This window comes from Tiliqua scincoides, chromosome 6 (genome assembly GCF_035046505.1).
Source record: "Tiliqua scincoides isolate rTilSci1 chromosome 6, rTilSci1.hap2, whole genome shotgun sequence".
NCBI lineage: Eukaryota > Metazoa > Chordata > Lepidosauria > Squamata > Scincidae > Tiliqua > Tiliqua scincoides.
Window position 1 is genome coordinate 20,806,668 of NC_089826.1, and position 22,763 is coordinate 20,829,430.

General features: G+C 44.9%; 1 protein-coding gene across 1 annotated transcript; it reads left to right on the forward strand.

Annotated features, from left to right (window-relative positions):
* Nucleotides 1-278: 278 nt before the first annotated feature.
* On the forward strand, nt 279-16,754 carry CISD2 (CDGSH iron sulfur domain 2). Its single transcript, XM_066632258.1, has 3 exons — nt 279-495; nt 13,345-13,559; nt 16,363-16,754. Exons 1-3 carry the CDS (start codon nt 393-395, stop codon nt 16,450-16,452), a joined length of 408 nt encoding a protein of 135 aa, XP_066488355.1. The 5' UTR covers nt 279-392; the 3' UTR covers nt 16,453-16,754.
* The last annotated feature ends 6,009 nt before the right edge of the window (nt 16,755-22,763 follow it).

Sequence of the window (22,763 nt, forward strand, 5' to 3'; positions counted from 1 at the left end):
AAGCTCCCACGTCTGCGACGGCGCTTGTTCTTTCCACAATGACAGTCAACGGGACTTCCTGCCGGGGGAGAGCCGCAGCCTAGGATTGTGAAAAGGCCCCTGCTTGGTGACGTCACTTCCGGTGGGTCCCAACAGCTCCTCCCGCAAAAAGCAGGTCCCGGTGCCAAACGCGTGAGCGCAATAGCGCCTGTTCCTGCTCATCATCCGCCTCACGGCGTCACTTCCTGCGCTCCTCAGGCGCCGCGAATGCCGTCCGCGCCCCCGCGCAGAACGTCGCGGCCGCACGCGCATGCCCAGTGGCGCGGCAGGAAGGAGGGCGCAGTCCAGCCGGGCATGCGAACCGGCGGCGGGAGGCGGCCGAGCAGCGCGCGCCCCTCGCCCCCCGCGGCGCCATGGTGCTGGACGGCCTGGCCCGCGTCCTGAAGGTGCAGCTGCCGGCCTACCTCAAGCGCCTGCCGCTGCCCGAGAGCGTCGGCGGCTTCCTCAGGCTCACAGGTGAGGGCGAGGCGCCTTCCTCGGGGACCCGCTTCCTGCCGTCTGCGGCGCCAGTCGGGCTTCTTCGCCCGGTGCGGCGGAGCCTCCCCCAGAAGTCGCGCCGGGCTGCGGCGGGAAGGGGCGTGAAATGGAAAAGGTGCCAAAGAGAGCGACTGAGACGATTGCTGGGCTGGGGCACCTCCCTGGTGAGGAAAGGTTAGGTGGGCCCTGGGCCTGCTCCAGCATCGTGCCCAGAGGTCTTTGAAAGGGGATTGGACAAGTTTCTGGAGGAAAAATCCATTATGGGTTACAAGCCACGATGTGTATGTGCAGCCTCCTGATTTTAGAATTAGGCTATGTCAGAATGCCAAATGCAAGGGAGGGCACCAGGATGAGGTCTCTTGTCATCTGGTGTGTTCCCTGGGGCATTTGGTGGGCCGCTGTGAGGTACAGGAAGCTGGACTAGATGGGCCTATGGCCTGATCCAGTGGGGCTGATCTTATGTGAAACTCTGCCTCGGAGACTGCGGTCCCGCCTGCGCTGTTGGAGCAGCCCCTGAGCAAAGGAGGACTTGCTTCCGGGCAGACCTGGGGCCGTGCCCAGAGTGGGGTCGGTTGGCAGCACTGAATGGTCAGGGGGGAGCTTCTGAATGCAAGGAGGACCTGCAGGAGCTGCAGGCCTGTCCGGGCCCCCGCACAGAGCAGGCCGGCCTTCCCTCACAGGCAGAAGCAAGCGCAGCGGAGGAGCCTCATCCCTCAGCTCACGCGGGAGCGAGCAGTCGCCTTACGCCAAGAGCAGCTGCGCCCGGCCGGCACGGGCTCTGGCAAGTTTCCAGCACCCCCAGCAGGCTGCATTGGGCTCCCAGCGGGCCGCATTGGGAGTCCTTGAGGTTGCAGGTGGCCCCAGGGCCGGGGTTTGGGCACCCCAGTCTGTGCAGACAGGAGCCCTGCAGCCTCTCCACCCCGGGAGCCAAAAGACCACCTTGTTCTCCATCCCTTCGTAGGTGTGCTTTATAAGCAAAGTGGCGACTTCGGTCTGTGCTGACTGAGTGTGCGGCAGCATCTCTGTGGCATAAATGTATTTCTCCCTCAGTTCAGCATATGGCATACTTGCTTTTCCCTGTTTTATGTTGCACAACTGATTTTCAAGGGAAATTTTCCAACCAGATTCAGTGGTGATTCACTGACCGACAACATACTCTCATTCTTGCAACAACGGTATGATTGGTAGTGGAAATTTGTTCCACATGCATGTTCAGTACCTACAGTGGCATAGTAGTTTTAATCCATTTCATTGATTCAGTACAGACCACAGTAGGTAAGATCATCAAAAAGTAAAGGGAATTATCCTCTGCGTCTGCTCTAATTCTTTAATGCTTACTTTCTCCTCCAGTGCTGTTGCTCCAGGGACCACACTATTTGTTAACCACTAAACTTTACACTCATGTAGTGCTTTCAGAGTGTACTAAGCATTTCACCTCTTGATAATGCCCTGCAACAGTGGTCGCCAAACTCGCAACTGCTGTCCATTGAAAAAGCAGTCCCTGTTGAGGCCAGAGCTTACCGTTCCGCCTCTGCGGTGTGTTTTCTGAGTAGTTCTGGCATCAGGACACTCTGGGCAGTCATCTCTATTGTCTGGCATCCCAGAAGGCTGTGCAATAGGACATCCAGGCAGGCACAACTGCCCAGAGCATCCTGGTGCCCGGATCTACTCAGAATACATGTAGCGCAGAGGTGGAACAGTAAGCTCCACTCACAGAGTGGGGGGCTTTCCCCAAACCCTGGATCTGGCCACTAGGCCAGGGTTTGGAAAGCCTGCCCTCCAACAATCCTGTAAGGTAAGTGGTAAGTAATTACATAACTACCTGCCATTGCAGCTGGGGGGCTGAGGCTGTGAGGGAATGGCTTGCCTAAGGCCTCAGAAATGAGATTTGAACCAGGGCAATCCTGTTTCATACCTCAGGCTGTTAGCAACTGCACATCACCAGTTCTTTTGATTTTCCTATATGGAAAGCATGTCTGCCCAGGAATATGTGTGAAAGCAACATATCGAAAACTGTGAAGACTGCTTGCAATTTGCAGCATGTATTCAGTCTGGAAAGCTATGAAGCATATATACATCATGCAGCAAAAGCACATATCTACAGTTTTTACATGACTTAAGTAATCCTAAAGAATTAACAGAGAGGTTAAAAGAAGTGAATCAAGGAATTGATAGAGCATTAATATTATAGGGACTGTAGCTCCGTGATAAAGCACTTGCTTTGTACTCAGAAGGTCCCTGATTCAATCATTGACAGTTATGGACATTTGCAGGTGGGGCAGGGGAAGTGTCCTGTCCAGTGTGAGAGCTGAGGCCAGTTAGTTTCCATATAATGGAGTTAGATGATCAATGATCTGACTTGGCATAAGGCAGCTTCCTACAGAGGAGTGCTGATTCCCAAAAATGGAGAGAAATGAAATTATACTTTTAATTGGTTCAGTGAGCAGGGCCATTACTCAGTACTCTTCAGTTTGCATATAGAACCCCTTCAGGTAAGGATCTCAGGTGGAAGGGCTGAGAAAGATCTCTCTCATTGGGAGCCACTGCCAGTCAGAGTATAAATGATGGGTAATCATCCATTGTCCAATTCTGGGTGGCATGGATCAATAATTTGTCTCAGTACAAGACAGTTGGATAGATCATTAAATAATTATCCTGTCCATCCTCACAAGGCAGCTATGCTCTTGAAAAGTTTGCGACACTTTTAAAATAAGTAACAACTTTCAGAGGGGTTAATCTGTTGCAAAAGTATTCTGTACAAAATGTATTCTGTAGCATTTTAAAACCTAACCGATTTATTTCAGCTAAAGCTTTCATGGGCTACAGTCCATTACATCAGATGCATAACATGCTGCATGCATCTCATTAAGCTGACTGTAGAACATAAAAGCTTGTGCTGAAATATATGTTAGCCTAACACAGTGTTTCTCAAACTGTGGTCTGGTTCTACTAGGTGGGTCGCGAGCCAATTTCTGGTGGTTACCCATTCATTTCAATGTGTATTTTATTTTTTTAACATATTTGACTTAAGAACATAAGAACAGCCCCACTGGATCAGGCCATAGGCCCATCTAGTCCAGCTTCCTGTATCTCACAGCGACCCACCAAATGCCCTAGGAAGCACACTAGACAGCAAGAGACCTGCATCCTGGTGCCCTCCCTTGCATCTGACATAGCCCATTTCTAAAATCAGGAGGTTGCACATACATGATGACTTGATGCTACCATGGTATGTGACTGCATTTGAGGCAATGTTACAGATCTGTAATTTGAACAGAAAACTATGTATATGCTTTTAACTATGATAGTCAATGGGGCTTCCTCCTGGGTAAGTATGGATAGGATTGCAGCCTTTGGGATGATTGAGTTTGTTTTAAACAGATCAGCAACAGCTTGGGAGGGTTAGGAGGATTCTTCTTTATTTTAAATGCATTTTTAGACTTATTGTCAACTTTCCATTTACCTACTTAAACCATTTCTGCCTGATGTTGCATATACGCATCGGGGATCAAATGTGTCTAGATGTATGAATGTCTGGACTTCAAATTCAGCTTTCCTTCTTTATACATATCTAATCTGTTCCCAAAAACAGCCCTTACAGTGAAAATCTGGGTAATTATTACATTAATTTCAATGGGAAATTGAAACTTGTTCCAAAGCTGTTTACCCCAAAATCATGCTTAATGCCTAATAGCAGAAGGAAAAAATTGTGAACTATGATAAAATAGAATAAAGAACAATGACTAACAACATTGTACAGCTTCAATAAAGTGTTAAAGTTGACAATGAAAATGTTTCAGAAGTTCTAATGTTTCATAATAAGGTTTACCACCTCAATCGTTAGTTGTAAACTATGAGCAACTCTCAATGTTTTATCTGTTTTTCCACTTTTCCCATGAGTTTTTAAATATCTTCTGTTCTTTAGGACCCGTACAGTAATTTGTAGAACATAGAACCAAATTAAAGATACACTGAACAAGGGAACATGTGATTCACATGCCTTGAAAGTGTGGGGATGTGCTACCTGTCAGGTAGTGCATCTCACAGCAGTGGTGTTGCAAGGGGCTGGGGTGCCGGAGCGGTGATGTCGCGATGTCCTTTCCAGGTTCGGCAAAGAAACTCTGAGCGCTCCAAGTAGCTTCTTAAGGAGTTGCTGCTTGGAGCTTGGCCAAGTTGCTGCTTCCTATTCTTGTGAATGCTTGACAAAGCAGCTACTCAGCAAGCTCAGAACTGTTGCTTCTTAGCTCCGGAGCAAAGAAGTGACCACTCAGAGATTTGCTGAGGAACTGTACTCCTCTCAACAGAATTGACAAAAAATAAAGAATGTGCAGATTATTTAGTATTTCATTGCCTTCTAGTTGGGACCTCTTCCTTCTTTCAGTTCCTGTTCATGTTCCCAGTAATTGTGCTGAAACATACTCTGCAGTCTCATGATGACTTTGTTTTTTATACTGATATAATTGATTAAACTGGTGCATTGCTTCAGCTAGGCAGCTTTTCCCTGCAGAATGGTTGTGACTAAATCAAAGGACTGTGTCTAATTCTGTCTGAAAGTTGTATTGTAAGTAATGGCCCTTTCTAGGGGAAGTATAAAGATTAAGACCCTAGGGCAGGGGTGTCCAAAGTTTTTGGCAGGAGGGCCACATCATCTCTCTGACACTGTGTCGGGGGGGGGGGCAGGAAAGAAAAGAGTTAATTTACATTTACAATTTGAATAAATTTACATAAGTTTACATAAATAAATATATTTAAGATGAACTTAAATATGAATAAAGGTCTTGCAATAGCTCAAGGCCTATAAAAGGCCTTGCACAAAGCAAGGCTGGCCTTTCCTTTGCTGCCACTGCTGCATCACAGATGTGAAACAGTAAGCAGTGGAGGGAGCCCTCATCCCACAGCTCATGCGAGAGGTCAAACCATCGCCCTCACATTGAGAGCAGTTACGTTGGGCCAGTGCAGGCTCCAACAAATCTGCGGAGGGCCAGAGGCTCACTGGAGACTGTGGGCTCCCTGAGGGCCACATTGAGAGGCCTTGAGGGCCACAAGTGGCCCCAGGGCCGGGTTTGGGCACCCCTGCCCTAGGGTAGCATCTGCAGTTTTCCTTCTCTGAAGTAAGGACAACTGTGGATACTACCCTATAGCCTTTCCTTCTTCTCTGTATGTTCCTGAGATGCTAAAGACCAGGGATGGGAAAGTCCAGCGTGGCATGACGCAAGTCGAGTCTAGAGTCACCGCCCCCTGTGACTTGTCTTGAAAATGAGTCATAATGGGAGCACTTTCCAAGTTGCCAAGTCACCCTTTTACGACTCTAAAAGACTTGAGTTATGTTACCCCCTTAAAAAAACTAGCCATGGAAAAAACAGGGCTGCTACCACTACCAGGCATGTGTGTATGTAGGAGTTATTTGAACACTCCCCTGCTGTCCCCGCCCATCTGTAAACAGGGCAGGAGGGAGTGGGAGGGACTGCATGAGAGCAGGGAAGGAAGCTGCAAGAAGGAGGAGGATCATGTGCAGCAGCTGCGAGGCTTACCAGGATGACCCAATCCTTGGCAGCTGTACTTAGAAGTAGTCCCACTGTAGCCAGTCAGCCCAAGTAACAATGGAGCCCATAGAAGTCACAGGGTTGGAATGCGTGATTGCTACAAACTGCCTCCCCCCTTTTCCTCCCTCCAGCCAATCCTAGGGCTCCTCCTCCTGCCCTCCCTCAGCTGAAGAAAAGATCAAACCTCTCATCCTGCATCCAGTGATAATCTGTTCCTTCGTTCCTATCAGAGATGGGCAAAAGAGCTTTCTCCCGCCTCCCTCCCTCTTCCTGGGCTTCTCCAGCCAATCGTAAGGCAAGAACCTCTTTGGCTCCTCTTTCTGCTGTAACTCAGCCAAAGAAAATATCAGACGTTCATCCTTTGTCCAATGATAATTGGTTCATTCCTATCAGAGATGGGCAAAAGTGCTCATTCCTGCCTCCCCTCCTCCCGCTCCATGTCAAAGGAAAACATTAATCCTTCCCTGCCTCATGGTTAGAACTTCCCTGCTGCTTTCCCGGTCTGATTGATGGTTTTTCACGCCATGAAAACAGTAAACAAGCACACCAAGACACTGACAGACATGAGTTGGCATGTGTGGGGACAAGTGCCAAGTATCAGGGGGCCTCTGACTTGAGTATTTTTCCGAGTCATCCAAACACATGACTCACAAGTCAGCGAGAAACACACATTCTTGCAATTCGAGTCCGAGTCCCCAACCCTGCTAAAGACACAGGAATTGCCAAGCTAGATTAGGCAAAAGGGTTGTTTAGGCCAGTGTTCTGTCTCCAATACAGGCTAGTGAGAATGTCCCTTGGGTTCTGGCTATTATAGCCTTGGATTTTCTGCATCAAGCAGGGGCTGGACTAGCTAACCTACAAGGACTCCTCCAACATTGATTCTATTCTTCAGGATTCTCAGTTACTGACAGTTTGATCTGTGAGTCCTTGAATCAGAGATCTGTCTCTGAAAATAATCTTCTCTTGTCTATACTGGTTAAATGTGTCTAAATTTTTTCACTGCCTATACTAGTGGCTCTCACAATACCCAGTGGTAATGAATCCTATTAGTTCCCCTCACAATACCCAGTGGTAATGAATCCTATTAGTTCATTGTTAATTTAAGTACTTGTCCTGAATCATATTACCAATCACTTGTTCTTCTCATACATGTTTAATTTTACTCCTGCATATATGTCATTGAATTCATAGTTGTGAAATTAAACAAGAGTCATACAATTGGAAGGAGGTCATCCGTCCAGCCCCCTGCCCAGTGGAGTGCTATATAATCCGAGTCAGGTGACTGTCCAGCCTCTACTTGAAAACCTCTAATTAGGGAGGTTAGGCAGACAGGCATGATGCAGACTGTTCTGTTGCTAGTCAGCTCTTGTAGTTAGGATATTTTTTCTAATGTCTATTCCAGTGGTTCCCAAACTTCTTAGCACTGGGACCCACTTTTTAAAAAAACATACTATCGGGACCCACCTAGGTCTACCAGACTTCGAAAAAGGAAATAATATTTTATTTTTAAGTAATAATAACCAGAAAAAAGACCCTCAAACATTTATCTTCCTATATTTACACATGCTTGCAAAGTGTAGGTGCTTAGCTCTTTGCAGGGTGATTAGCAAATACAGTATCTCAGTGGTTCTCAAACTGAGGGAGCTTTACTCCCTCAGTAAGTTCTTGTGGGGGAGGGGCTAGGGCAGCAATGCGATCCCCAAGATGGTGTTGCTAAGGGGGGAGCGAAGGGGGTGCTTGTGATTATGTAGTCAGGGCTGCAGGAGGTGCAGGGAGCCTTGCGCAACCCTCCACAGTGCTCCCCCGAGGCTTGGAACATTCGGAAACAGCAGGAGCAAAGCGCCTCCCACGAAACAGAAGTGCTTTGCGCTCGCTTTTTCCAAATGTTCCAAGCCTTGGGGAGCGCTGTTAAGGGCTGCACAGGGTTCCCTGCACCTCCTGCAGCCCTGCCTACATAATGTAAGTCACAAGCCCCCCCCCTTGCCCCCCATACGGATGCAATCCTGGGGATTGTTTCCCTACCTCTCCCCTTTCCCCACCCCTTAAAGGAACAGGGGAACCTTTACACGAACTGGTGGGTCATGACCCACCAATTTGAGAACCACTGCAGTATTTGATCATTCAGTCCCCCTTTGGCGACCCACCAAAAACCAGGTCAAGACCCACCAGTGGGTCCTGACCTACAGTTTGGGAACCACTGATCTAGCCTAAATCTGCTTCCCTGTAGCTTATATTTTGCCCTCGGGAGCTACAGAAAGCAACAATGGAACTGTTTATTAGTACTCATTGCAAATGGTGGTTCAACCAGTTTTAAACGCATCTAATAGCAGTAGCATCTATCCCAGGGGTGCTCACACTTTTTTGGCTCGAGAGCTACTTTGAAACCCAGCAAGGCCCGGAGATCTACCAGAGTTTTTTTTACAATGTTCGTGCCATCATAACATTTAACATTTATGTGTACAATGTATGTTGGTGTACCTTGAGCCCCACTGAGTATAACAGGACTTACTCATGAGTAGACATGCCTAGGATTAGGCTGTGAGGCTGCAATCCTAGCCACACTTACCTGGGAGTAAGCCCCATTCCTCCCAGAGGCACCTGAAAGGGGGGGTCGGCACTCTGCGATCTACTCATTTTGCCTCGCGATCTACCGGTAGATCGCGATCCACCTATTGAGCACCCCTGATCTATCCCAAGTTAACTATGTACACTGTGATTTAAGAAGGTTTCACTTATTGATGAAGAGATGGGACCACCTAGTGGGTCCTCTAATCAAAGACAGAATTCAATTCATAGATATCATAATTGCAGTCTCCATAGAGCTTTTAAGATCCACGTAACAAAACATGCTTCTAAGAGCATTTTGATTTATTCTTGGCACTGTGTCGTAGAACTGAAAGACCTGTTTATGCTTATGTCTTCCTTTTCCCATCTTTGGAGGTTGCACTCTGCAGACTACTCACTTATACCACTATAAGTTCATTGAGGTGTATCTGCTGTGGTGATTATTATTTTAAGTGTTTTAATATTTAGTATTGTTCTTTTACTTTGTGTTGTGTTTTTATATTGTAAATTGCCTTGGGTGCCCCAGTGTTTGGTAGAAAGGCAGGGTAGAAATTTTTAAAAATAGAGTTTCAATGAGAAAAAAAACCAGGCTAACCTTCTTGCCTGTAGTTGGGGGTCCTGTCATGCACAGACAACATGCACTGACACACTCTGATGTTCCTTATCCAGTACTTGCTGCTACTAGCAGCTTGAGCTTAAGGCCGTATTTGCAGGCCTTCTCTCTGAGCTGGGTCTCTGTGTGTGCATGTCTTTCGTGTGCATGTCTCCTGAACTGATTACCCGGGCAAGAGGGTAGCACCTTGACTGACTTCCCTACTGAACTTTCTCCCTCTCTCTTATTCACCTTCCTTACCGTCCATTTTCACCAGCCTCTCTAGAAAGTGTTGGCTGGGTACAACGAAAGGCATGTATAGACAAATTGCTTTTTAGGGTAAAAAAATAGGTATGGAAACAAAACAAAGGAAAAAATTTAATGGAAGTATAAAAGGGAGAAAACTGACAGATTCTGTACTTGAGACTGCAGGCAAAGGTCAAAACAAAATACAACAATTTCTGACTAAAACTTCCCTGACTGATTCAGATTTATGGCATCTTGAACATCCTGTCTTTCAGTGGATAGGAATGAGTAGCTTAGGTGTTAACCCCTATCTAACTGAATTGAAGTGACATCCCTCCTCTCGCTTGGCTGGCATCTGACAACTGCCAACCTTGGTCAGTTGCTTTTATCCCCTTTTGGGGAAGCTGTTCTCCAACCTTTTTTATTGCTGAACAGACCTCCAAATTTCCTGCTTCTAAATCAAGTAGGTGAACTTGGACCAATGGCCAGATGTGAGCTAAATTCAGCAGGGATCCAGGACAGTTTCACTAATGTTCTTTTTTTGCCTAGTCAAAAGCAGGTATTTTGACACCTACAGTCCAGTAGTGTATGTGCTCCATGGCTCTTGACTGAATGGAGAAAGTGACAAGCTGTTTTTTAAGATGGCTTAGAGGGGCAAGGGGCAAGCTGTTTTTTAAGATGGCTTTAAGATAGCAAGGAGGGGGGAAAGTGCCTATTAATTTCAGGGCAGTAATTGTAACTAACAAGCAAGAATCTGAAACTGAAAAACATTCTTCCCATAGACTGGGGAGAATGTAATTCAGGAAGTAACCTTTAGAATTTGCATTAAGACCTGCAGTTGCAAATAGGATTGCTTTTTGTTTGTCTGTTGTGGTGGTTGCAGCAGCTATGAATGTAACAGAATAAATTCATTTGTGCAACTGTACTTACAAGATAAGAGTTTTCTTTGTTTGCTGTTCTCATACCATGCTAAGAAGGCAACTTCAGCTTGAAACTTTCCCTGCCAGCCATTGTTCAACAGTCTTTCCCTGTTGATACCTGGTTGGTTCAGTCCTGATCCTTCCTTGAAGTTCACCTTTATTTCTTTGTCTCCGTTATCTTGTAGGGGAGATTATTTGGATCTTTTTAATATTCACATAGTTTTAGAATCCAGTGTTCCTGGTTTCCCTCCCCCCCCCCCCCCGCTGCCCAGTTTGTGACTAGTTATGACTTGTGATTTTTTTCCCTAAAGGTCTTTCAGAGAGAGAGGTTTATTGCTCAGGTTTATTCTTGGACATGTTAAGGGCCTGCCTATCTGCATAAAGCAGCTGTAGTGATATTTCCATAACTCTAAGATATAACTAGTATCTTTTTACCCAGAGCCTCATCTAACAATTCAGCCTAGCTAAGATAAAGGAAGTTCTCACATTATAGAACACTGCTTTATCTAGCACCATTCTGATGACAGCCTTTGTTAGATTAGTTAACCAACCAAGAGATAATATATCATAGAATGAAATGTCTTGGACAACTGAACTTTATTTCTTCCCTGGAGACTTAGACCCAGGGCATGATCTGAAGGTACATCAAGTAACAGCTTCACAGAAGCTAAGCAGGTTTGTCTGGTGTACAAGTGGATGAGAGTCCACATGGAAACCTTACATATGGTGCCTTGAGTTATATGGGAAAGACAGGATATCAGTAAAGGATTGTATGCAGTGCAGAGCAAGTCATAGCTGATTGGGAGTATTGTGTTAGAACTACATTAGTCCTCATGGATTCTGTACATGAAACATGGTTACTGACCCCTATGGTCAAAGTTTGGGTGTATGGGGTATTTTTTTACCTTGGCAGATAACAGCAATATTAGTAAATAAATATTTATATCCTTATAGTTGTATTCTAGAACAAGTTACCATGGTTAGACTTACCATAGTTTTGTTGTTGTTGCTTTGCAAGGCAGAATGCATTCAGTGTGTCTTTCAGTTCAAAGGTCAATGAAAGAGTAGATAGTGAATAAATCTAATAAATTAGACAAAACTTTCATAAAGATATGTTCCAAAACATAGCTATATGTTCTTTAATGGAGTCAAAAAATTGATTTATTCAATTGATCTATTCAACTCCACTAAAGAACATATAGCTACTGTTATATGGCTCTCTGCTGTTCACTGTTAATAAAAACAACACAGGGCGCAATCCTAACCCCTTATATCAGTGCTTTCCAGCGCTGACATAAGGGCAATGCAGCTCTGAGGTAAGGGAACAAACATTCCCTTACTTTGAGGAGGCCTCCATGAGTGACACCCAACTACAGGGTGTAGCATATGTCCCATGCTGGAAAGCACTGACATAAAGGGTTAGGATTGCTCCTACAATCTCTTAAATTATTAGAGGTAAAAAAGAACACCAGATATTCTGTTATATATCATATACCTCCTTTTCTGTTTAATTATGAAGTACTGTAAATCAAGTTTCTCCATCTTTCTTTTTGGCACAAATCCAGGTTAAAAAGGAATTTTGTTGAGAGGCAAAGTTAACTGGGTTAGTGTATCTTTTTGTACTAGACAAATATATTGTACTGTATACACTAAGATTGAACTTTATAGCCCTCCTATTTGCATAAATGGAAATGGTTCTTTTCTTTCGTGCAAGTTTAATATATACACATGTATAAATAGGGAACATGCATGTTGGGTTGGAGGGGCAAAATTGAATGCAGAATTAACATGCCGATTCTTCAATGGGTGATGTTCAGTTTTATCACATACTTAGAATTTCATATAGCCATGTGATATACTGTGGATTGTCTCATGTGTAAAATAATAATTTTGAAGTTTATGCATGTGTACTTGGCTTATATGAAACAGCATGTGCATTATTCTAAATAGATAATATTGACAGTTTAGAGAGGACCAGACTGGTGTTGTCCAACATTCCAAAGCTGATATATATTAATGTTAAACTTATTAACTTCTTACAGAACATTCTTACAGAAAATTCTTCCAGAACATTCTTACAGAAGTCCAAATGTCCTTGTCTCTGTAGTTCATTCTCCTTTTGCTAAGGCCAAAGACCAAAAACGAAGACTGCCAGCAAAACAGGTTTTCAGGCAGCTATTTTCCTGACTGATAACCCAGTCCTGAGCTGCCCAAAGTGCAGGGCTGCTGCACCATGTCGGGTTGCGCAGCCCGACACGGTGCTCAGGATCTGGTGGAGCTGAGCTTCACCAGTTCCACCCTCCTCCCGCCCCTCTCCCTCCCCTGTGAACTCCTGCTCCCTGCCCTCTCCACACCCTCCCCGCCCTGGAACTGCCCCGCCCTGGAACTCCTCTTCTCTGCTTCCCCCACGTCACCACCTATCGTTCCACCTCCCAGCAGTTCAGGCGACCACAGAGTGGCAGAGCACTGGCTTTCCAACAGCGCTAGCCCAATGCTGATTGGCGCTGGGCTGGTGCTAAGCCTTGTAAGCGTACTTTATGGCTGTGCACACAAAGCTCAAAATTGGGCTCTTCATGAGGCTTTCTCCAGCAGATTTTGTGCCACAGAAATTTGTCATGTGCACAGAAGTTTATGAATGTTAAATCCTGGGAGTCTGCCTTATACATGTCACACAGACGTTAGTGGAAATTTCATAACTGTGAGGGATACCACTAGCCACCTCATCTTTCTAGCACCTAATATGGAGTGTCTGAGAAGTGCCCCCACCAGATATCAGAATGATGTGATAGTCAGTACTAAATATTACCATTGCTATGAAAACATGTCATCCAACAGAAGAGCCATTTTCTGTAGTCTCCACATGATATTCGTAAGTTGTGCTCTAACACATATTTGTAAGTTGTGTGAACAACTGTTTGTGGTACTTGAACACCTATCTATAAGAAGTCTGGTATGTGTTCAGTTTCAGAATGGCTGCGGTTATTGCCTTTCCTGGGTGTTCTTGCTCTGCTTGGATATCTTGCCATTCGTCCATTTCTCCCCAAGAAAAAGCAGCAGAAAGACAGCTTGATTAATCTCAAAATTCAGAAGGAGAATCCTAAAGTAGTGAATGAAATCAACATCGAGGACTTGTGTCACACTAAAGCTGTGTACTGTAGATGTTGGCGCTCAAAAACGGTGAGTCATATTGCTCCAATGTAGAGCTGTAGCGTTCTCTTTGTTACAGTGATTCTTACCTTGCATGATATAGAATGTTTGCTCCCCTTAATGAGTCATTGAGAGACTCTTACAATTTGTCATTTTGCCTGCTTTTGAGAAATTGGATCCCATGTAATGTATTCCATGCAGTTTATATCATTGTGAGCCATGCCCCACCTTGCAACTGAAGGGAGGTATGGCGACCAACTTGGCAGCATGCTGCTTGGTGGTGACATCATTGCCAGGCATTATCAGCTGGGAAGGGGTGAGATGCCTGCAGAACCTCAGTTGCCAACCCCAGCTACAGGATACCTGAGAGGGAGGGAATAGGAAGGAATAAAAGGGGGAAGACAAGCAAGTGGGGAAGACAAAGGAATGGATGGCAGAGAAGGGGCAGGAGGAGAGGTAGAGATCTGGGGGGAGAGGCTACAAAGTCTAGGGGTGCCCAGGAGCTGAAGGGGAGGGTTAAGGTGCCACCCAACCGCTTCACCCACTGTGAGCAGTGCAGCCGATGGATGCCTGGGCCACGGCTTCGCTCAGTAAGATGTCTTGCCTTCCTGAGCTAGGAGGAGAGCCTGGGTCAGACCACCACCCAGGAACTGGAAAGATCCAATGGAACTAGACCCATCCCTTGATGACACTGAAGTGTGCCTAACATTCATGTGCTAATTTTGTTAGTTGGTGAATGAAATTAAAGGAGGATAGCAGACTATGTGAAAAACTCTTTGGGGAAGACTAGCAGTAGTGATAGCTCCACAAAGTCCAGACAACTACCCCCATGTAGGGTAAAGAGAGCTAAAACTATCAGAGGTCTGCAACCACAGTCTGAAAACTAGGCATCCATCTCTGTTGTCCAGGCAGGTGGAACTTGGTAGAACGATCTCCTGCTGATGTGGCAGCCTTCCAGGCACAAGCCCGGGCCAAGAGCCCTTTGGCTCTTGCCACAGGCTCGTGCCTCTGGCAAGCCAGAGACTTTTCTACTTGGTGAGGAGAAAGCAGGGAACGGTCAGGCCTCCCTCTGCTCCAGGGCCAGATGTCTCCAACCTCACCACATGCACTTGCTTCCTTGCTGCGAGCTAGAAGGAAATGTAAAGCATTTTTGAAAACAAAGAAGCATCAATTTATGAGATCCACATGGGATAGGATCATTGTGGCAGCCAATGAGAAGTCTGGTATATCTCTTTGGCGACTAATTACTCCAATGCTGAAGCTGAAATGTGTTGTTGGATCATCTGTATCTGTAGAAAATTGGGAAAAACATTTTAAAAATCTTTATAAGAAGCATGAACATGAATGAGATCTGAACTTTGAAATCCATCTTGCACAGTTTACTGAAATGGGAACCTGTTACTTGCAAGGTAATGCTTAAATTGAGGAAATCTCCTGGTATAGTTGCAATTCCTGCTGAGCTCTTTAAGATAGACCTGATCTGGTGGGAACAGGTACTCACACCCTTCTTTACGCTGATTAATAAGGATGGAATTATCCCAAGTATTTGGAAAGTATCCTTGGTAACGCCCATATATAAGAAAGGAGAGAGTACCGACCCAAGTAATTATCAACCAATCAGCCTTTTAACAGTGATTGGTAAGATGTATGCATCACTACTGCAAGAGAAACTGCTTTATTGGATAGAACAGGAGAAGATATTAGGAGATGATCAGGCGGGGTTCAGGAAAGGCTACTCTTGTATCAATCATTGGTTTACTCTGGCATCATTGATAAGTAAATATGCATTAAATGTTCCTGGCACCTTATATGCACCCTTTATAGATCTACGAGCTGCCTTTGATTCAGTGTCTCATGCAAGACTTTGGAACAAATTGAATTCTACATCTATGTCTAAAAGATTGTTAAAATTAATAATGAATTTATATACTGGAAACTGCTTTTATGTTAAACTGAACAAACATGGAGCTATTTCTAACCCCAAATCTGTTGAAAGAAGGGTTAGGCAGGGATGTGTTCTTGCGCCAGACAACTACATAGCAAGTCATGAATGGCAACAGACTTTGGGGAGACTTCCATTAGCGGTTCTTTAATCTGAACCCAAACTTGTTTGAACAAGAGCAAAAGATCTGAAGCCTCTAAGAAACCCTTTCTTATGAGTTTGGGACTTACAGTCATGTTAGATTGTTATCCTGTCCAGAGGGCACAATGAGTAATGGGATGAAACAAGTGCAGATCACATAGGCTAACACACATTTTGCTTCCTTAAACAATACACCAATTCCTGGGTGTATTCCAAAAATGGCACCCGTTTTGCCCTATCACGTCTAGTTTTGGAGACACAGCATAGCCTCTTTAGTGAGCGGTTCAAGCAGCTTCCTCATGAGGAAACCTACACCATGGTTTCCTCATGAGGAAGCTGCTTGAACCATTCACTGATGAGACTATACTATATCTCCAAAACTAGATGTGATAGGGCAAAACGGATGCCATTTTTGGAATTGGCACCCCAAATTCATATCAAACCACCATAAAGTTTGGGAAAAACTTTTCTGACCCTCAATTTTGCAGGCCTATGTAATTTTTTAAGGCATGGTGTGGTTCATTTGGTTTATCAGGTAAGACTTTGGGCATCCCTTTACCTGGATCCATTCCTGCCTTCTCAGTTATGCCAGAGATTGACATTCCATTCTGACAGTGTGTATGGCATTCAGTTCTGTCTAGAAAATGACCTGTGATCATGAGTGCAAAGCTTTTCTTAAATGTAGGTACAGCTGTACAGTTGGGACAGATTCATCTCACGTACCTTTTTCCTTTTCTTTACCCTTTTCAGTTCCCCGTCTGTGACGGCTCTCACAACAAGCACAATGAGTCAACGGGAGATAATGTGGGTCCACTGATACTCAAGAAGAAAGAGATCTAGCAAACTTCAACTTAAACCAAGACTGGAGAGAACTTCTACTTATACCCATGTGCTCTCAGTCGAATAACTGTGGTAGATTTGATACCTTTTTAGATTACCTTAGATTTCTAGACTGAGCTAGACATGCTGTAATAATGTCTGTGATCTGAAAAATCATGCCTGACATAAAAAGCTCCTGTAAACTTCTGTGTAAAAAAGTGTGTTTTACTGATGTAACAGAATTGCTGTGTCCAAAGGTGCAGTCTAACCTGTTTGATGTGAACATCTAGGAATAAAAGGTTAGACCACTTTTTTTAAGAGTACATATGTGCCATTGTCTTACATACAGGCATACTACACTACAAATTTAAAGAGGTTTAGGACCAGCTTCAGCCATTTCTGCTCAATGCTGCACATACGCAACAGGGATCAAATATGTACACCTGTGGGCTAGGCCAGGGGTCTCCAAACCCTGGGCCCAGATGGGACCTGCAGCGAGCCTCTGTCTGACCTGCAGCAAGCCTTTGGTCCCCTGCAAGTTTCTGGCCCACTTGACTGAACATGACCAGAGCTGTCCTCCAGTCTTGTCTGGGTTGTGTTCTGAGAGCCTAAAAACATCACCTCCTGATTTTCCTGAAAAATTTTAAGTAATTTTTTGGGCACTCTGAAGGCCTTAGAAGGCCTTCTGGGCATCAGGAAGGCCTCCTCAGCCCTCAGAACATGCTTCACATGTTTCCTGTGATAAACTGCTTCTGAGATATTTACTCCTGTATATTTAATTAGGCTGCTTGGGAGGCGAGGAAATGGAAGTCCATTTAAGTGTGTGCTTTATTTCTGTTGGTACTTGGAGAAATCCTGGAAATTTGAGCCCATTCGTTTATTTATTCATTCATCTTAGTTTCTTCTCTAATGTATTTATTTAAATTTTATATTTAAAAATTTTTTTCTGACCCTTGACACTGTGCCAGATATTTTATGTTTCCCTCTAGCCATAAAGTTTGGAAACCCCCCTGTTCTAGGCAAAAATGGGTTAAATATAGTGACTTCCATCAAAGAACTCTGGGATCTTTAGTTTTCTTTTTTAATTGTTTTGAGGCTGTTGAAAATTCCATTATTTTCTGTCACCATGGGCTTTAAAACTAATGTTAAGTCTTAACACTTTTTATGAGTCTGCAGATGAGTCTGCTGCTGAGCCCAGTCTTTGCCTGCTATGTTATGCTATGTTTTGAACAGATGAAATGAAGTGTGCATGGTTGGATAGCTTTACAGAACAAAGGTTAACAGATTTGCAGACAGCTTGGCACATCTGCTATAGCTATGACCTTGTGCCAGTCTACATTCTGTTTTTCAGATGCAGTGGAGATTGATAGAGGGTTGGACCTAGAGAAGCTTAAGAAGAATTGTGCTCATACAGTGGGCTCTTCTGCCTCCTTCATTCCTTGCAACCCTTTGTCCTCCCCACAGCTGTGTGGAATGTCATACAGGGGACTGTGGCAGGAAGAGAGAATTGTCAGAAATTGGGCGTGTCCTCTTGCACAAGTTTTCTACATGCACAAGGGACCTTCTGGATTCCAGCCATGGAATAAACACGATTCAACTCTGAAAAGACAGATAAACTGGAGAGAACAGCATAGTCTGCTTGTACAGTTCGTGTTGCTGCAATGCTGCTACCTATATTGGACAAAATGTGTTAACTACTTGCTAAATGGCAAAGAACCGCTACAGCTACTGCTCATTCCCAACAAAATGAGTTTAACCAGTATATCTGAAACAAGAAGAGTACAATGAATTCAAGACCATATAGTTAGAGAAGTCCTTCTTCAAAACTCTACTTCCCATGTGTGCCCGTGTTCTAGTCTCCCCTGGGCTGCTGCCTGTACATCCAACTCCTCTCCCTCTCAGACATACTAAAATATACACAATTGGCCACAAACACCATCCAAACACCTACAATTTTAGACAGGGCCTCTGAAGAATTTTATCAGGAAGTACAAAGTTTCCTTTGGGCCCATTCCCAAAGGGGAAGGGGGTGAAACAGAGTGAGGGCAAAATTGTGTGGACAGAATGGGGGCTAAACAGGCAGGGGCAATGTGGCAACAACTGGAATAGTCTTTGGAGCCCAGGTCTATCTGTCTTCCCAATGAAGAGCTCAGGTCTACCTGCCTGCCTAGTATTGGCAGCTAGCTACAGTAATATGGAAAACCAAACACACTCCTAAGTCTCTCTAAAATATTTCAAAAATAGAAAATTATTGCAGGAGATTAGTAGCATTGTGTTAGGCTCACTTTAGAATGGAAAGTTGTTATATGTACACCAAAACTGACTTCTGCAGCAGCTGCAGTCCCACAGCTGTGTTGCTGAGCTCCTCTATACTCCATCAGGGTAAGCTGATCCACAAGCCAAAGAGCTACTGTAACAGGTCAGTTTCTTCCCAGATGTGACATTATTAAGGAATTTATGCATTCCTGGGCCTGGTGTGTATGGCTTGTGACAATTGTTGCTGCCATGTACCCATGGTAATGCCCCCAGCATCCCACATGGGCAGTGAGTGTGGGTGAGATTGCAAAATGTAAGATCCCAGGAAAATTTCTGGGTCCCCTCCTTTGGCTCCTGGGCCTCCTTTTTGACCCTGGGCCTGGGTACAAATTACCCCTTTACTCCCCACTCCTAGGCCCTGGTATTAGACAAGGCACAGTCTGTGTTCTTCTCAGTAAAGGCATGCCCTGGTATCCCTAGAGATTCTATTCCAGAATCCTCCCACAGTTATGTGACACTGCAGGTACCAGGGAATGCCCCCCCCCTCCAGAAGTGAGTGGAGCTAAGCTCCCCTTGCCTCCTGAGGGTTGTCTGAGCACAGCAGAGGTCACGCATACCAGTCCGTGGCTTCTTCTAAACTCTGGCTGAGCCTTAAAGCAAAAAAAGTCACTTCTGTGTTGTCTTTTTTTGAAAAAAACTAGAAGTGATTTTTTTTTTTGCTCTAAGGCTCAATTTGAGTGTGCGGCCTCTGCTGGCTTCAGATGACCCCCCCAGAGGTGAGGGGAGCAGAGCCGCGGGCCGCAGACCCAATCTGCAGTAAAATGCAGATGAAGTGAATCTGTGGATATGGGATCCCCCTGTATTAGTTTTTATGTTATGGAAAACATCCACTGCCCCATGGAAGTCAGCTAAAGTATTAGTAGTGACTCCAGATTAGACCCAGCTACAGCCCAACTTGTCCCCAGCAAATAAATACCAAAGAAGATTGTTTCCAATTTTACCACAGTAGACAGAATCCAAGTTTCTCCTGAAGTAGCCCATTCTGCTGGCTTTATCTAGCAAAGGGGGTTGCTACAGTATAGGTCCTACAGCAGGGGTGCCCAAACCCCAGCCAGGGGGCCATTTGTGACCCTTGGGGACCCCCAATCTGGCTCGCAGAGAGCCCCCAGTCTCCAATGAGCCTCAGGCCCTCCGGAGACTTGCTGGAGCCTGTGCTCTCAGCGTGAGGGTGACTGTTCAACCTCTTGCGTGAGCTGTGGGACAAGGGTCTCCACTGCTTGCTGTTTCATGTCTGTGATGCTACAGCAGCACCAAAGGAAAGGCCAGCCTTGCTTTCTGCAAGGCCTTTTATAGGCTTTGAGCTACTGCAAGATCATTCATTCATTCATATAAGTTCCATTTCTAATATATTCATTGATGTAAATTTATTCAAATTTGAAATGTAAATTAAATCTTTTTATTCCCCGCCCCCGACACAGTGTCAGAGAGATGATGTGGCCCTCCTGCCAAAAAGTTTGGACACCCCTGTCCTACAGTATAGGTCCTGCCCTCTTCAGTCAGGGCAAACCGTAATTTGTTGTCCTGATTGTAGTTGTGGTTGGATTGCGAAGAAGCTGCTGACCTCACAGGCACCCTCCCTCTTCTCATACGCCGGGCTAAATGCAAAGGTTACTGGTTTGTTCAACTAGTTTGCCATGATGTCTGAACCAGAAAACAGCAAGCAATTCTAACCAACTGTAGTTTGCTCTTGGTGTGAGGCAAAAAAACCTTTTGCCCACAGATGAGCACAGCTGTGATGATGCACAGATTAGTTTGCACTGATGTTTCTAAAGAAAAATCCTCTGCTTGGCAAACTAGTCAAGTTTCTCCTGCTATGCCAGCTACAGTACAATTAGGTATTACTTCAAAGCTTTGTCCTAGAAGGCCTTTAGAACTAGTTAAGGATCAACTCCAACTGCCTTTCTCTATTTTGGGACTGAAAAATACAATACTATATACAGTACTGACTAATTGGATGTAGGCCATGCTGTGACCTGCAGCATCTTCTTTCTCCCCAAACATTCAACGCTTGCGCTTTCAAACAATTCTGTTATTGCAAAGCTTACATTTAGCATTTTTGGTGTAGGTTGGAACAACTAATGGTACTTCTTTCTTGCTCTGTGTTTCTTATTCCATCAAAAATATAACAATGAATATTGTTGGCATCCTTCAGTCTCGGAAGACTATGATATCACACTCTGAATAGTGGTTCTGGAACAGAGTGTCCCCTCCAGTGCGCGAAGCCTGGGTAAAGTAGCTATGGAGGACAGACTGTTACCCATGCAGCAAATCCCCCCTCTCCACGTCGCTGAAATGGTCCAATGGAAAGGCAGAAGCCAGTACGGTTGGTTCCAGCAGCGTCGCAGGACTTGCCAGAACGTGACTGTGTTCAGCCATGAACTGCCTCAGGGACTTAAGCTCCGGATTTTGCCTCCTGAAGCCTTTTCCATAACTGGATGTAGCCACAAGGCAGTGGAGGTTTGGGATCAGTTTTCCTTCTGTCAGATGAGCTGCCTTCCCAGGCTAACGAGTCCCATCTACCAAGTGGCTGTTTAGTCGCCTCTTACGACAAGTACAGCCAAACTGAGGGCCTATTCTTTTCCCCAGCCCCCAGGGGCAACAACTGCAGCAACTGTTGCCCTGCACATTCCCGATCTCATCTGATCTTGGAAGCTAAGCAGGGTCAGGCCTGGTTAGTACTGGATGGGAGAATGCCTGGGAATACCAGGTGCTGTAGGCTTATACCATAGACTGAAGGTTGCCAACCAACAATGAATATAAAGCATCTTAAAGCTGTATAAACCTATATAAATGTAGCTGGCTTCAAAATGGCTTTTAGATGCATTGTAGGTAAGTTGTCCCCAATGTCACTAATGTTACTCCTACTGCAAGGGAGGGCACCAGGATGCAGGTCTCTTGTTGTCTTGTGTGCTTTCCCTGAGGCATTTGGTGGGCCACTGTGAGATACAAGAAGCTGGACTAGATGGGCCTATGGTCTGATCCAGCGGGGCTGTTCTTATGTTCTTAGTGTCCCTTTTCTGCTCAGTTCTTTGCCAAGCAATAGATATGCAATGTTCCCACACAATGTCTGGCATTTTGCATGCACAACAGTATGTCCTGCACATTTATGTATGTATAATTTATACATACACATACTCTACCTTGCATGTTTTATGTAGGTGGGAAGTAGTGTTGGCTCCACAGATTATAAGAAGCTTTGCTACTTGACTTCAAAAGAATAACTTTGCCTGTGATGCCATAGGACATAATATATATATGTACATCTTTTATAAAGAAATTTTCATTTATTTTTTTCTGTTTATATTTTCAATATCAAATTTGTCACAAACTAGGAACCATTGGTATCACTAGGGTTCGCGTCACCCGGTGCAGGATGCCAGCACGTCACCCCCCATGCAGTGGGCGGGGCAACACCCCAGGTGGTAGGTGTGGTGATGTACCATCGCCCCACCCCCACTGGGTTTTTTGGCTGTACCTTTTGATAGAACAAACAGAACACATTCTGCATGAAATTGCGTATTGATTGATGGTATTATTCTTCCAAATTGTGATTTTTGTGATTTTGGTCACTAGTGGTGTCACACACACCCCCAGGGTGTCAACTTACAAACACCTTATTGCAGCATTTCTCAAACTTTTAGCATTGGGACCCATTTTTTAGAATGACAATCTGTCTAAGACCCACCAGAAGTGATGTCATGGTGGAAGTGACATCAGGCAAATTAAAATAAATAAGTATAAATAATTAAAGTAGAACAAATAATTAAATAAGCAGAAGCCAGCCCTGTTCCACCAAGTGAATCTACTCTGTAGCCTGCCTGCAATAACACCCCCTCCAAAATCAGTAAGGTTTTTCAGCCCTACCCAGTGCCCAGTTCAATTTAAGAACTTCTGTTTAAACAGATCACTGTCAGGATCCACCTGGCTTGGCAAGTCTCAAAAAGGTTCTCCTTATCTGCTGAAGCCTGTGTTTTGATCCTTTTTAGTGGGGGGGGGGGAGAGGCTGCCTTCTGGAG